The following is a 13,919-nucleotide window of genomic DNA, read 5'->3' as shown; positions in this document are numbered from 1 at the left end:
TGCCAGCCAGTTCTCTTTCGGTCCGCACCGACTGCGCTCGTCGCTCGTCTTGTAGGAGTTGTTGAGCCTTATCACATTTGGGAAAAACTTCCTTGGTTTAGCGCTCTCGTTCGTTCCTGTCTGTACATAAAAAGTTGTCTCTAATGTGAGTGTGTTTGCCAATAGTTTGTTGTGTTGGATTACCAAAAACCAATCCACCCATTTTATTGTTTTAATATAAATTATCGAGAGTATCTGCACAGAAAAAGTCTTCGTGAACCTGATTTTGTGTTCTTTAAAAGTCCTTAGAAATTATTCACCTACTATTTACTTTGTTACCTCTTGAGAAAATCCTCACAACTTTTCATTTTTCGTGTTGCGCCACATTGCGCTGTGTTGCGCCATCCCTTGGGCACCCTTGGGCCACCCCGTGGAAGTACCCCTTGCCCCGAGAGACATTTGGGCTGCGAGCTTTGGCAACATGGCAGTGCTCGCCATTCCCTCCCCCCCTCTCTTTCCTCCACCCCACCCACCGAATCTTCTTCCCACGTTGCCACATTTGCGTCGGCGTTACTCCGTGCTGGAATAAGAACACCACTTCTAGGGATTTCTTCTCAACAATCACGTTTGCCACTTAGGCAGACAAAATTTAGTTGTTCGGTCCCACCTTTTGCGATATTTTGATTATTTTACTATCTTCATGAAGCAGCTGTCATGTGCTGGCCGGCCAGTCGTTGCTAGGATACCACATTCTAAATAATGTAATGTAGTAGTCGCCAAACCAGTGACCACACGCGGATGCGCGTCTCCGTCTCTCGAACTTCTATTTAATTGTAGCATTGTGTGATCCGTGTGATCTATCAATTAAGAGTTATTTTAAATGTTGTTGAGTAAACATACAGTGAGTCATCACAGTTCTCAACTCTACTTTCATTCTAGCTACTTAATCCTGACAATTTCTTTATTTTGGATATGGTTTAGTTGTCTTTCATTATTATCTCTTTATTTCACACGGTTCAGCCTAGGTAGCAGAGCTGCATAAAATGTGCATTTCGTGTCCAATCTAAACGTGTGTAGGCGCCTAATATGCACTTCAATGCGCGTTTCAGATGGGACATATAATGCGGTTCGAATGCAGTTTGATATATTTTGCTACCTGGGAGACGCGCCGATTTTCATTTAGTGGATATGTTCTAGTTGAAAACCAATCAGAGGCCTCGAAAACCCATTAGAACGTATCCTACAAATGACAATTCTAGCCTTGCTTATGGGTCCCACCTATGAAGTATAATAATCTGAAGCAGTAATTGTTTGGAAGTAATTTGACCTCTTTCTTTTCTCTTTTGTTACAGTTTGATGACAAAGTTTTCCAAAAAACTTGTGAGCAAGTGTATATATGTGCTCATATTGAAGAACACGAAGACAGAGCTAATTGGCATGTGAGTTCCGTTTGTTTCTGTTTTTTTTTTCCCTGTTTGTTTGTTTGTTTGTTGTTGTTGTTGTTGTCATCATTGTAGGTTTGAGCGACCTGCCATTTGAATGTTCTTGATGATTTTTCTGTGTTTCAGGTTCATGAGTGAAGGGGGATGGGCTCTGACAAACTCATGGCTAGCTGACGCCATTGAAGCTCGCAACTGGCCCTTGATGAAGGAATTACTTGAACTTCTTCTAATGTGCCCTGTGGATGTGGAGCGACTCAAGCTTAACAACTGTCCAAAACTTGTGAAAGGATTATCAAAAGACACAACTGACAGAGGCAAGTTAATTTATCTTCATTAAAAAAAAAATCAATTAAAGAAATATTTAAATCTAACTCAATCAGTATTATTGTTTGTTTAATTTTGCTACTCATCCTAATGAAATTTTGTTGTATTACCTTCCAGATGTACAGCTGTTGGCCTCTCGCCTCGTTGCACAGTGGCTGCATGTGGTCAAGTATCCTGGATCTGTGATTCCTCAGCCATCTATTGATGTTTCTCATCTAAACCTTGAACCTCATCACGGGTTGGAGATGGGACCCCAAACTACTCAACTCCAGATGCTGCAGGAATCAAGAGAAGATAATTTTTTCCCCTCTGACATCAATATGCATTCAGACATTAGTAGTGACCTTTTTTGTGACCCCGGTGATATCAATCTGGACACCATCTCTAAAGAGGACTTGTTCCCTGCTAGTGACAACTTATGTGAATTTAGGAGTGATAATAGTTCGTTAATTGGCAGTGGAACTGATCTTAGTAATGTAGTTAGTGAAATCCCAAGTGAATTAATAGTGAATGAAATTAGAAATGACGTTTTATCAGAAATGAACTGTAATACTGTTTTGGGGTCTCTAAGTGAAATGACTACTGAAACAGTGCCTCAATTTGAACCAAACTTAATGGACACTACTGAAAGTGGAGATATTACTAATGGTGAACCACAAGAAAAGCTCATCTTGAAACTAAATTTTAAGGATGCTAAGAAGGTTTTGAAGTCACCTACAAAGAGGAAGTTAAGTGAGGATGAAGAGGATGTATCTCCCTCCAAGCGAAAATCAAGAGAAGTTACAAAAGACAAGAAAAAAATTGATAAGGATAAGTCTGACAAAGAAAAATCAGATAAACCTTCACTTAAACATGACAAGTCAGATAAGACAGAAATTAAAAAGTCATCAGATAAGAAAAGTAGCTCTTCAAGGGATTCACATAGAAGTGATTCTAAAAGCAAACACCATCATTCCGATAAATCTAAAGATAAAGTGCGTGACAAAGACAGAGAAAAGTCAAAATCATCATCCTCATCCTCAAAAGACAAGGATAAAGAAAAAGAGAGAGCAAAGCTGAAGGAGAAGGAACGCTTAAAACAAAGAGAGAAAGAGAGAGCTGAATCACAAGCTGAAAAAGACAAAGCAACTCTAGCGAAAGTAATGCAAACCTCCATCAGTAAACTTGGAAAAATTCCCAAGAAAACTGACGGTGCCTCTAAGCCAGACAAAGTTCACCCACCAGTCCTGGCGGAAACAAAGAAGATCTCAATTTCTATTGAGAATAGGAAGAAATCTGGAGAACCTCGTCCTAACACTGTCAAGACTGCTCCCACCAAGTTCCGGTCTACAGGTTTAGAAGAAGTGGTGAAACCTCCACCATCCAGAAAAGATGTTAAGAAAAATACCTCAAGTGTTGGACCTGTTCTTCCCACAGTTAAGGACCCGTCTCCACTCCTGAGTTTACCATCACTACCAGAGAAGCGCACCAAGCCTGTCCTGAACCTGGCAGGTCCTCCGGAACGTCCTGGGGCTATAAAAGTCATCCCTGCCAAACCTAAAGGTGAGTGTCACCCACTTTTGATGGGGGAAATCTACTATAATTATCTAGTCAAACTAAATTTTGTTGCAACATCAGCTCACTTTTCGAGTAAAACTTCTTTGGTACTATTGAATCGTGTTGAGAAATGAGTTCTGGTCTTTACACTTAATTTCTTTTTTTTTTTTCCTGTTTTATCTGAATTTAATTTAATTTATCTTATGCTACTTGTTTTGCCAGCACATTACCCTCTCCTGCCCATCTGTATATTTTTGTAATTCATGATTAATCATGTGAGTTTTTTTAAGGAGCAGCGTCTTCAAGAGCCTGCCTCAGCCGCCATCAATTCTTTTATATTTTAGTGTCTTGTGAGTGCTGCTAGTCTGGGTACATTTAAGTGTTATGGCAAATGCAAAACTGTGTGCACTTTCCATACACTTTGTGGACCTCTTAGCACACCCACTTGCAAGCCAAGATGGAAAATTATGGATCCTTTGTCTACTCAACATTCTCAAGGTAAGTTGGGCCCTGCTCCTATATCCAAGACACACATAACTGCCATCAACAGACATGTTCATGTTACTCTTTTCATGTAACCATACAGTAGAGTAATTCCCATTGAAATTACATTTTACTAACTATATTTTAAAACATGAGACACACACACACTTCTTTTAGTAATTGAGAAGTGAGTCATAAAAGTCCCAGTATTTTTGCATGAACAGTACAAACAGTAATGTAAGAGCTGGAGTACAGTACCAGCACACAACTCTCTTTAGGTGGAATGGGTGCTGAGTTGTTCACACAACTGTGGGGCTTTTCTTTCCCCCCTTAAAATATATATTCAACCCATCATTGCGTTTGACAAGACCTTGACATCAGCTGCTTGGGAAGTCTAAAACATGTACTTGGTAAGTACAAATAAAGTCACACATCTGTGTTGTAGGCCCTACTGAGAATAAATAAAAACTGTGAGTGCTTGAGAGTTCTATAATAATAACCTGGGAGCAAAGTAAGGAGTCCGATATGTTCGGACCAGACTTTTCTTTCTCTGAATTAATGATTAAAATAATATATAGGATTGATCACTTGGTCATGAACTCTCTAGAAAACAGTGGGACATGGACAACAATAAACACATTGGAAAATGATAGGACGGACCTGAAGGCACATGGGGAATCTAGTGCACCAATTACTTTTGCTGAGCTCTTACCTCAAGGAGTTTAGTTGTATGGCAGTGAACTCAAGTGCATCTTCATGAGGCAAAATGCCCTAGCCTAGGCCCGCGCGCGCCAGCGATGCCGGTCGTGCCGCCAGCTGCAGTACAGTACTAGCTGACGAATGGGGGGGGGGGGGGGGGCTGTTTATCATTGAAGCGCTAGGGAAGGAACAATCGGTACACATTTAATTAACGTAGAGTGGGGTTGTCAAGATTTTTATTATGAAACATTGTAAAGCTACGTCCACGTTGCTTTCCCCTCATGAATGCTAAAATTGACATTTCACCAAAAAAATAAACTTTTGGTCAATAATTATTGCAATTTTTGATTCAACCAGTATTACTATTAAGTAAAGCGATGACTTTTATTTTCATTCTACGGTTCCAAAGTCCGTGGACGTGGCTCTTCTCTATGTAAGTCGTCGCTTTACAATAAACAACAATTGAACGTGAAATTGAGTGTTATTTGCCTCCCACTGTGTACCCTGCGCACTCTCTTTTGCGTTTGTGGTTCGGATGGCAATATAATTTTTTGCCGACTACGCTGTGTGGAAGATACGTTATATATATATTTATATATTTATTTGCTAAGTCTCTGAAATAAACGTTGACTGGCATGAAACTGGCATAAGTAAACACCCCACATCAGCTGCGTGTCAGAGGAGTCCAAGATTGCGAGGAGCTCGACTCCTCATCGCGTCACTAGGCCGAGCCGCCAGCCGCTGCACCATGGCCTGCGCCGCGGGTCGCGGCCTGGCTCGAGGCCTTTGGGGCGGGGCGGGGGCACGAGCGCTGTAGACAAGCGCGCGGGGGCCGCCGCTGGGGTGGGGTGCTGCTGGTCGAGCCGCGGTGCGGCGCGGCGCCTCCTGCACCGAGCGCTGCTTTGCGTGCCAGAGCTTCGACGGGCCAGCGGAGCGACCTCCACTTCATGGCGCTGCAGCGGGCGGACCGACGCCTAACACTTGAAGACTGCCCTCTCCTACCCCGAACCCTCATCACGTTGGGTCCTTTCGTCCAGTGCGGGGGTGGTGCTCGGCACAAGGTGCTCGGCTCAAGGTGGTACATCCACTTGGCGACCGTTGCTTTACACCTGGCTCCGTGACCCCTCCAGCTACTATTAGATTATGCACAGCCAGTGGCTTGCTGTCTTCAAGTTTTCTAAAACTGCCCCATCATAAATTGCAAGGATTCGAGTGAAATCGATCGCACTGCGCCCCACGCAAGCAATATTTATTTAGAAAGAAATTGAGCGGGTACACTGTAAAGACAATTATTCGGATTAACCGAAAATGACATCCCAAATTGAAAATACTTTTGCTCGTCCTATTGTTTTGAACATCACTTGCAGCTCCCACCATTACTCGCGCTCTTGAGCGAAGAATATCTTCGGGGTATCATGTAAATCAGTTAAGCTACCTCTGTGGATTTTCCATGGTGATTCGTATAGCTTAAATAATAGAATTCCTCGCAAAATTTTTGACACGGTAATTTTTAATGTGAACATGGTCACAGCTGAAATTAAGTTTGCATCTTGACAAAATTCTTTTGTATTGAAATTTGACTCGTTTAAAGTAATTTTCAAGTTGCGCATTGTGTATTCTTGTAGTGTTGCGAAATCGAAGCAAGATTCAGGCTCTCAGCTTCCAAGATAAACCTTGGTTTTACGAGCTTAGATCAACTCAGTAACAGCGTAGTGACCACACTGTGGCCACGCTCGTTCAAAGGCGGAACTCCGCGCAAATCGTTCCGCCGTACTGGTGTGAGAGCTCACTGCCCCGAACACTTTCAATTTAGTCTGGTTTATATACAATTTCGTCCAAGACGTATTTATTTGTAGTTAACAGCAATAAGTTATGTAATGGTTTCTAACGGGCCATTGTGGCTGATTAGCCCTCGTTAAAGTTGATATTTTTTAAGACAACATTCAATCGACGTATTAGTTACGGAACACCAATCTTAATTTTTATAATTTGATTTTTTTTTTTTTTTTTTTTTTGCAATACAGTGCCTATTCATCCATACATACACATCACTTTTCGAGGTTTCAGTTTAGTTGCCCCGTATTACTCGAGAGTCACGTACAGAGATGTTCATGCACCACCGAGCAAAAACCTGTCGTTAATATTCTCTTTTTCTGCTTTGTTCCAGGTCATGGCTGCTGTTGGCGCTTAGTATTAAGGAATTCCCTCCCCCCCCCCACTTTTCCTATATGTGCTGGCAAAATAATTTAAGACGATCAATCTGTACTCACTGTCATTCTTCATTTGTGAACTCCGCGCCATTGCTTACGTTCTGTTAAATTTTAATGTTTCCAGCCCCCGTTATCCAGGAGAGCGACTTCTTCATGGATGCACTGACGGCGGCGAACACCGTGAAGCGCGAGCCGCGCAAGAGAAAGAGGCGGACGAGTGGCAGCAAGGACGACTCGAAGGACGAGCCCACCAGCCCTACAGGTGCTGCGCCCGGCAGCGCGGCTGAGGACGCCCCCGGCTCCGGCACCCCTACTGCATCGCCGTGCTCGTCCCCAGAGCGCGCCGAGCGGCCCGCGGCCGAGGCCAAACCCGTCTTCAAGGTATGTCAAACTCCTGTCTGTTATTTTTCGAGATCAAGGATTGTGATTTTTGAAGGAAAAAAAATTGTTTTTTCTTTAGTTTTACCAGGAGACACTACAGCTAAACGACGAAACCAAGCAGGAGGAGGGGGAAGGCGAAGATGAAGAGGCTGAGAAGGAACCAGAGAGTAAAGTGAAATGCAAAGAAGAGGTTTCGGACGAAACTCAAGTCAAGGAGGAAGACGGAAAGGACGAAACTGTCGTTAAAGAAAAGAAAATTAAAGGTGGGTAGCGGATTTTTTTTTTTTTTTTTTTCGTTTTGGAGACTTTTCAAAACAGGACTTTTGACTTACTTTTTCTATCGTTTTCTAGTTGAAGGTGGATCAACAGACGACCCCGCGACAGAGGAGGACAACGCACTGATGGAGCGTGAGCGAAATCGACTGCCCCGGGGAGTCCTTGTATTCCACCGGCCGAGCCAAAGGCAGCGCAAGTCCCTCAAGTGGAAGGCGGACTCGGACCTCGAGTCCGTGCACTACTTCGAGCTGGACGAGACGGAGCGCGTCAATGTGACGAAGACGTCGTTCATGGACATGAAGCAGATGGAGCGCGTTCATGAACGTGAAAACTTCCACCTCACCAGACGCATGAGTGGCGAGGATCAGATGAAGGAGCACACCATCTATTCGAGACTCATCCCTATCGACCTGGCCCCCTCGGATGTGGTGCCGGGCTTCAAGTCAAGGGAAAAGGAAGTGCAGTTCGCACGCGAGAAGATGATCACAGCGTCGCCCATCTTCCAGAAGACCCTCGGGTATGTTTTGTCAGATGTGGTATTTACAGGGTGGAGGCCCCAATCGCGCCTTGCGGCTCTGAGCGCACAGGCAAAACCCGCATGCACGCGGAGTAGTCTCTATCCATGGCATAAGTTGAAAACAATGTTGCACCAATACCTAACACTCTTGTCCATCCGTGCTCCTCAGGTGTCCGGACTCGGCTGCCGAACCTGACCCTGTGCCGTCCTTCACGCCCACCGACCCCGTGAGGATCCCACTGGAGGATGTGACGGGACCCAACAGCATCTACGACTACACCAACACGGCGTGGCCGGAGCCCAAGCCGACGCTCATCCCGCAGTCGCCGCCGCACTCCCACACCATCTCCCATGTGCCGAGTGGCAACCCGCACCCTGGACCTCTGCTGCAGACGCCCGTCGGCGGACCCATGGGCTACAACAGCGTGGGGGGAGACTGGAGGGTGTGTATTCGCGCTATAGAATCCTCTTGAATTTATTGTGTCAACTTTGAACTTTTCCATAATTTTTTTCTTTGTTTTCTGATTCAGACTGGCGATGGCAAGGTAGTCATGGCAGATGTAGGCATCGGTATAGGCCCTGGACTTGGAGGAATGGGCCCGGGAATGATGGGTGGAATGGGCCCGGTATTAGATGGAGGGATGGGCCCTGGGATGGGCCCGGGAATGGGCCCTGGGATGGGCCCCAATATGGGCCCAGGGATGGGCCCCAACATGGGTATGGGTATGGACATGTACAACAATCAAAATGGCATGGACGGTCCATGGAATACTGAAATGAATTATGGTATGATGGGTGGACCTGGTGATATGTACCAAATGGATCAAGGAAATTTCGACATGTACCCTGGACAAGGATTCGGTGGAAACCCAGGCGGACCGAGCTTCAACAGAGGAAGAGGCCGAGGCTGGTATCGTGGAGGCTCTGGAGACAGTTGGAGAGGAAGTGGAGGAGTAGGAGGAAGAGGTATGCCTTTAAAAAGTTCTTAAGTGTTCCACAAATTTCTTTTCATTTCTACTCCCTGTTATCTGATTTTTACAATTTCTAATGTTTTGTATTCTTTTTTTTAATCAGGAAGAGGGAGCTGGTCTGGCCCTGGTGGTCCCCCTTCAAAGAGAATCTGCAGATATTTTAAGAGGGGAAACTGTGCTACAAACAATTGTCAATTTTTACATCCACCTGAATTGAAAGGAGTTTCATCTCGTCATTAGTGCCTCATCAAGTCATACTCACTGCCATCTTGTACATTCTTGTTAATATAGTGGTGCTATTTATTAATTTTGAATATTCGTACATGAACTGTTATAGATACCAAAGCTTTAATTTGAAAAAGCTGTTAATGCCTGTTTTGTTTGTTTTCTTATTTTTAAAGCATGTATTGTTACATATATTTTGAGCATTATTAAGTGACATTGTACACCAGAGTAAGGTCTGGTCTGTGATATTTGTATAGGATTTCTAGATTATAATTGAAATCATAAATGAAATATTGAAACCTATGTTTTTAAATTTGTTTTCGTTGTGTGCCCCCCCTCCCCCTCCTCACTTTAAAGCACAATTTAAAGGAATACAGAATTTAATCATGTATTTTCAATCTGTGTGCGGGGGGAAACTAGACCATTATCTTCTAGTAGACAGAAAGCATTCCTTTGCCCCCTTCAGAGCAGGTACATATCTTAAAGTGCGTTACTTCTATTAGTACACCACATACGTAACTAGACTACTCTGCAAATCTGGGGTGTCGAGTGTCTAGCAGCTGCGCCATTTCAGTCACTAGTGTGAGAACCACCTGAATGTGCACAATATACACAATACACAAGCATTTTCTTTTGTGCAAAGTAAATGAAGCAATCCCTACAGTCAGAGCAGGTTATACTTTCCCTCTCCCCCTCTTGCCAACTCGTGCTGTTCGCTCCTTCGGCAGCGTTCGCTACCCACATGAGAAAGGTTTTCTCAAGCTACCCAACCCTTCAGACACCCTTCTGGTTTGCAAGCTTTTTGTGCAAGTTTGGCTCCAAGAGTAGGCATTCCGAACTTCCCTCTTGGGTATCGCCAAGATGTCGAGAGATCGAGAGTTAAGCCACGGATCGATGTTGATCGATACGACAACAAAACCTTACTTATATTTTGTCGGCTTAGACAATCATGCGAAATATTTCTTTTTTTTGTAACTATTAATTAATAATGACTGGCATCATTTGAAAACTGATCAGTAGTAATCGTGGAAATATCATTCGCTGTATTCTGATTCAAAATTTGAAACAAAATGACGTCGAAGAGAAAACCCGAATCCCAAGTACCGGCAGAAGAAAGTGATCTTCTTCAAGTTCGGCCGCTGTTAGTACATATTTCTTTGTTTATAGTTCTTATTCATGTGACTCAAGTTATTCCCATTTCTTATGGTATAATAAATTGCTTGATGTTATTACATCAAATTTGAATAGGTTATGTACCTGTGTACACTTTTTTTATGCCCTATATAAGTTTGTTGTCAGTGTAATCAATGAAAACTTATTGTTTAATTTTGTTGTTTGTCTTTTCCTCTAGTGGAGCTGGCCAGGAAGTCGGTAGATCATGCATAATGCTCGAGTTCAAGGGCAAGAAAATAATGGTTGGTACATTTTGTTGTCTGAGTACCTTACGGTCGAATTAATGCTAGTGGTGAGAACAGGGTGAGGGGGAAGTGGAAGAGGACCTTACGAGTATTTTTTTTAACGCCAGTGGCAGAACTACACTTGCTGCGTTGCTATCGTAAATCCACCTTAAGTCATGGTTTGAACTCTCTTGCAACATATTCTTTCTTTTTACAGTTAGATTGTGGAATACATCCTGGATTATCAGGGATGGATGCTCTTCCTTTTGTTGATTTAATTGAAGCAGATGAAATAGATTTACTACTTATCTCACAGTGAGTAAAGGTTCTGTTCCTAAGAACAAAGGGCTGTTAACTTTTTATGTACTTTAAATTTACATTGTGAATTTGCTTCTCAGCTTTCATTTGGACCACAGTGGTGCCCTGCCGTGGTTTCTCATGAAGACCAGTTTTAAAGGGAGATGTTTTATGACTCATGCCACTAAAGCCATTTACCGCTGGCTCCTTTCAGACTACATAAAAGTTAGGTGAGGAATCATATTTTGACATTTAAACATCCTCTCTTGTATAGTTTTTTTTTCTAAATTAGTTTCCCCTTTTTTTAGCAATATTGCTACTGAGCAGATGTTGTATACTGAAGCAGATCTGGAAGCAAGTATGGACAAAATTGAGGTTTTGAATTTCCATGAAGAAAAGGATGTTATGGGAATAAAATTCTGGGCCTATAATGCAGGTCATGTTCTCGGAGCTGCTATGTTCATGTTAGAAATTGCTGGTGTGAAGGTATGCTCTATGAATAAACTGCTGTCTTGCATGATTGCCTTACCGTGGAATGAAAATTAATCTGAGCTGTCTTGTAAGATACTGTACACAGGAGACTTTTCTCGTCAAGAGGATAGACATTTGATGGCTGCAGAAATTCCTAATGTCCATCCTGATGTCCTAATAACTGTAAGTTTTTGATTGTGTCAAGTTTTACCATTGAATTATGTTGTAAACATGCAACTTTTTGACTCAAGGAATCCACTTATGGAACCCACATCCATGAAAAAAGGGAAGAAAGAGAAGGAAGATTCACATCACTTGTTCACGACATTGTTAATAGAGGGGGTCGCTGTTTGATACCTGTTTTTGCTCTTGGAAGAGCTCAAGAACTTTTGTTAATTTTAGGTAATTATTGGCTGCACATCTGTGTAACTCAACAATTGCTCAATTGCTCTTCAGGGCATCATTTAAGTTTGTTTAAAAACTATAGCGAAGTTCTCTTATATTTTTTTAGATGAGTATTGGAGTCAGCATCCAGAGCTGCATGACATACCAATTTACTACGCTTCCTCATTGGCAAAAAAATGCATGGCTGTGTATCAGACATACATAAATGCTATGAATGATAAAATTCGTCGACAAATAGCGATCAAAAATCCGTTTGTATTCCAGCATATATCCAATCTTAAGGTCTAATAGCTTTTTTTCTTCTTTTTTTAAATAGTTTTTTTTAAATGCATCTATTAGATTTGAACGGTTATTTGTGTTTTAATCACAGGGTATTGACCATTTTGAGGACATTGGTCCTTGTGTTGTAATGGCCTCTCCTGGTATGATGCAGAGTGGATTGTCACGTGAGCTCTTTGAGTCATGGTGCACAGACAGTAAGAATGGAGTTATCATTGCGGGTTATTGTGTTGAAGGAACATTAGCTAAGACGATCCTGTCTGAACCTGAAGAAATAACTACTATGACTGGCCAGAAGTTACCTCTTAAAATGTCTGTAGATTATATATCATTCTCAGCTCACACTGACTACCAACAGACAAGTGAGTTCATCAGAGCATTAAAACCTCCTCATGTGGTTTTAGTTCATGGTGAACAGAATGAAATGAGTCGTTTGAAGGCTGCCTTACAGCGTGAATATGAGGATGACCCAAACACTAAAATGGAAATTCACAACCCCAGAAATACAGTAGCTGTAGAGCTGTATTTTAGAGGAGAGAAAACAGCAAAGGTGACATATTTGAATTTTTTAATCTAGGTTTTTATCTTTTTATAACAAGTTAAAAATAGTTACTATGAGTTCATACTTCCAATTATTTTGTTCAAATTTGTTTTTTTGTATCTCAGGTTATGGGTACTCTTGCAGTAGAAGAGCCAAAACCAGGAAAAAAACTGTCTGGTGTGCTAGTTAAGAGAAATTTCAACTATCATATGTTATCTCCTGCTGATGTTCAAAAATATACAGACATGAGAATGAGTACAGTCACACAGAGACAATCTATACATTATTCAGGATCTGTTCCTCTTCTTAAGCATCTGTTGGCACAAATTGCAGGAACTGTAGAACCAATTGATGAACATAAGGTTCGAGTGTTTAATTGTATTGATGTAAATGTAGAGAATAAAATCGTGACTATGGAGGTGAATATTAATCTTGACCAACTTTTAATTCTGTGATGGAATACTTACTCTAATCTGTCTCTTATGGTATTTTTAGTGGTCTGCAACTCCAGTGAATGACATGTATGCTGACTCTGTTCTAACTGCAATACTGCAAGCAGAAAATTTGGACTCTTCACAAAAAATTTATCCCACTGCTACAAAAATGGATCGCATGCACTTTAAGGTTTGTTTACAAAAATATAATGTTTGAAACATCTGGAAAGTTTATTAATTGATGATACTTCTTTTTCTGTACTAGGAATGTCTAATTGAGATGCTGCAGGATATGTTCGGAGAAGATTCAGTTCCCAAAATTTTTAAGGGAGAAAAATTATATGTTAGTGTGGATGGCAAAAAGGCTAACATTGATTTAGTAAATTTGGTAAGCTTCACATCAATTAACATTTATTAGAAAATTGGCAATATACAATGGTAAGAAAAAACGTTTTTGAGATTTACTGGTTATTTATTTTCAGGAAGTTATTTGTGAGGATGATGACACATTCCAGCAGATTATTCAAACAGCCGTTACCAAGCTCCATCAATCTCTTGCACCACCTCATATGTAATTACTCTGCCAATCTTAAAAATTCAATAAAATTAACTGTTCTTGTACCGACATATTTTTATTCTCTGATAATTTACAACATATCATAATACATCAGAACTGCTTTTGTGAAATGCTCATACTCAACTGAGCCAATGGCACATCCTATTGAAAAAAGTATATGGAATTTTCCATGGTGATTCATCAATAATTGGTCAAGTAGTTGTACAGTATCACTCTGCCTGTTAGAAACCGTGACATATTGCCGATTTTGGAATGTGGTGCACGAAGCAGAGGGAACTTTGTGTTTAAAAGGCTAATTAACATGACACTGAACGCTAATTAGCATCAGAAACCCAGGCTTTATCAGCTTAAGGATCTTAACATCTTAACATCTTAACATGTTAACATATTAACAAGTGCATTTTGCATTATATTCGATAGTAAGACTATGGTTTTACATTTGAATGTCTTTATATTCGCTAAAATGCCGACCAAA

General features: G+C 41.6%; 2 protein-coding genes across 3 annotated transcripts in view; both read left to right on the top strand.

The window, feature by feature from the left end:
* LOC113207202 (serine/threonine-protein phosphatase 1 regulatory subunit 10) overlaps positions 1-9,346 on the top strand; it is an 11,624-nt gene extending 2,278 nt beyond the window's left edge. The window contains exons 1-10 of one of the 2 annotated variants that reach the window (XM_026423654.2): positions 1-145; positions 1,332-1,418; positions 1,548-1,735; positions 1,863-3,287; positions 6,798-7,054; positions 7,134-7,317; positions 7,406-7,847; positions 8,017-8,290; positions 8,378-8,813; positions 8,922-9,346. In XM_026423654.2, coding sequence (XP_026279439.2) covers positions 1,336-1,418; positions 1,548-1,735; positions 1,863-3,287; positions 6,798-7,054; positions 7,134-7,317; positions 7,406-7,847; positions 8,017-8,290; positions 8,378-8,813; positions 8,922-9,058 — 3,426 coding nt within the window. In that variant the 5' untranslated portion in view covers positions 1-145; positions 1,332-1,335 and the 3' untranslated portion in view covers positions 9,059-9,346. The remainder of the gene's footprint in view (positions 146-1,331; positions 1,419-1,547; positions 1,736-1,862; positions 3,288-6,797; positions 7,055-7,133; positions 7,318-7,405; positions 7,848-8,016; positions 8,291-8,377; positions 8,814-8,921) is intronic. The other variant, XM_026423653.2, reaches the window with a different exon arrangement.
* A 578-nt stretch (positions 9,347-9,924) lies between these two features.
* On the top strand, positions 9,925-13,492 carry LOC113207218 (cleavage and polyadenylation specificity factor 73). The gene is made up of 13 exons (XM_026423676.2): positions 9,925-10,184; positions 10,395-10,458; positions 10,658-10,755; positions 10,839-10,967; positions 11,046-11,223; positions 11,302-11,391; positions 11,460-11,610; positions 11,720-11,895; positions 11,984-12,442; positions 12,559-12,852; positions 12,929-13,057; positions 13,133-13,255; positions 13,350-13,492. The coding sequence occupies exons 1-13, from the start codon at positions 10,114-10,116 to the stop codon at positions 13,440-13,442; spliced, it is 2,055 nt and encodes a 684-aa protein (XP_026279461.1). The 5' UTR covers positions 9,925-10,113; the 3' UTR covers positions 13,443-13,492.
* The last annotated feature ends 427 nt before the right edge of the window (positions 13,493-13,919 follow it).

This window comes from Frankliniella occidentalis, unplaced genomic scaffold (assembly GCF_000697945.3).
Source record: "Frankliniella occidentalis isolate FOCC.00 unplaced genomic scaffold, Focc_3.1 Scaffold77, whole genome shotgun sequence".
NCBI classification, from domain to species: Eukaryota; Metazoa; Arthropoda; class Insecta; order Thysanoptera; family Thripidae; genus Frankliniella; species Frankliniella occidentalis.
This window is presented reverse-complemented; position numbering and strand designations above follow the sequence as displayed.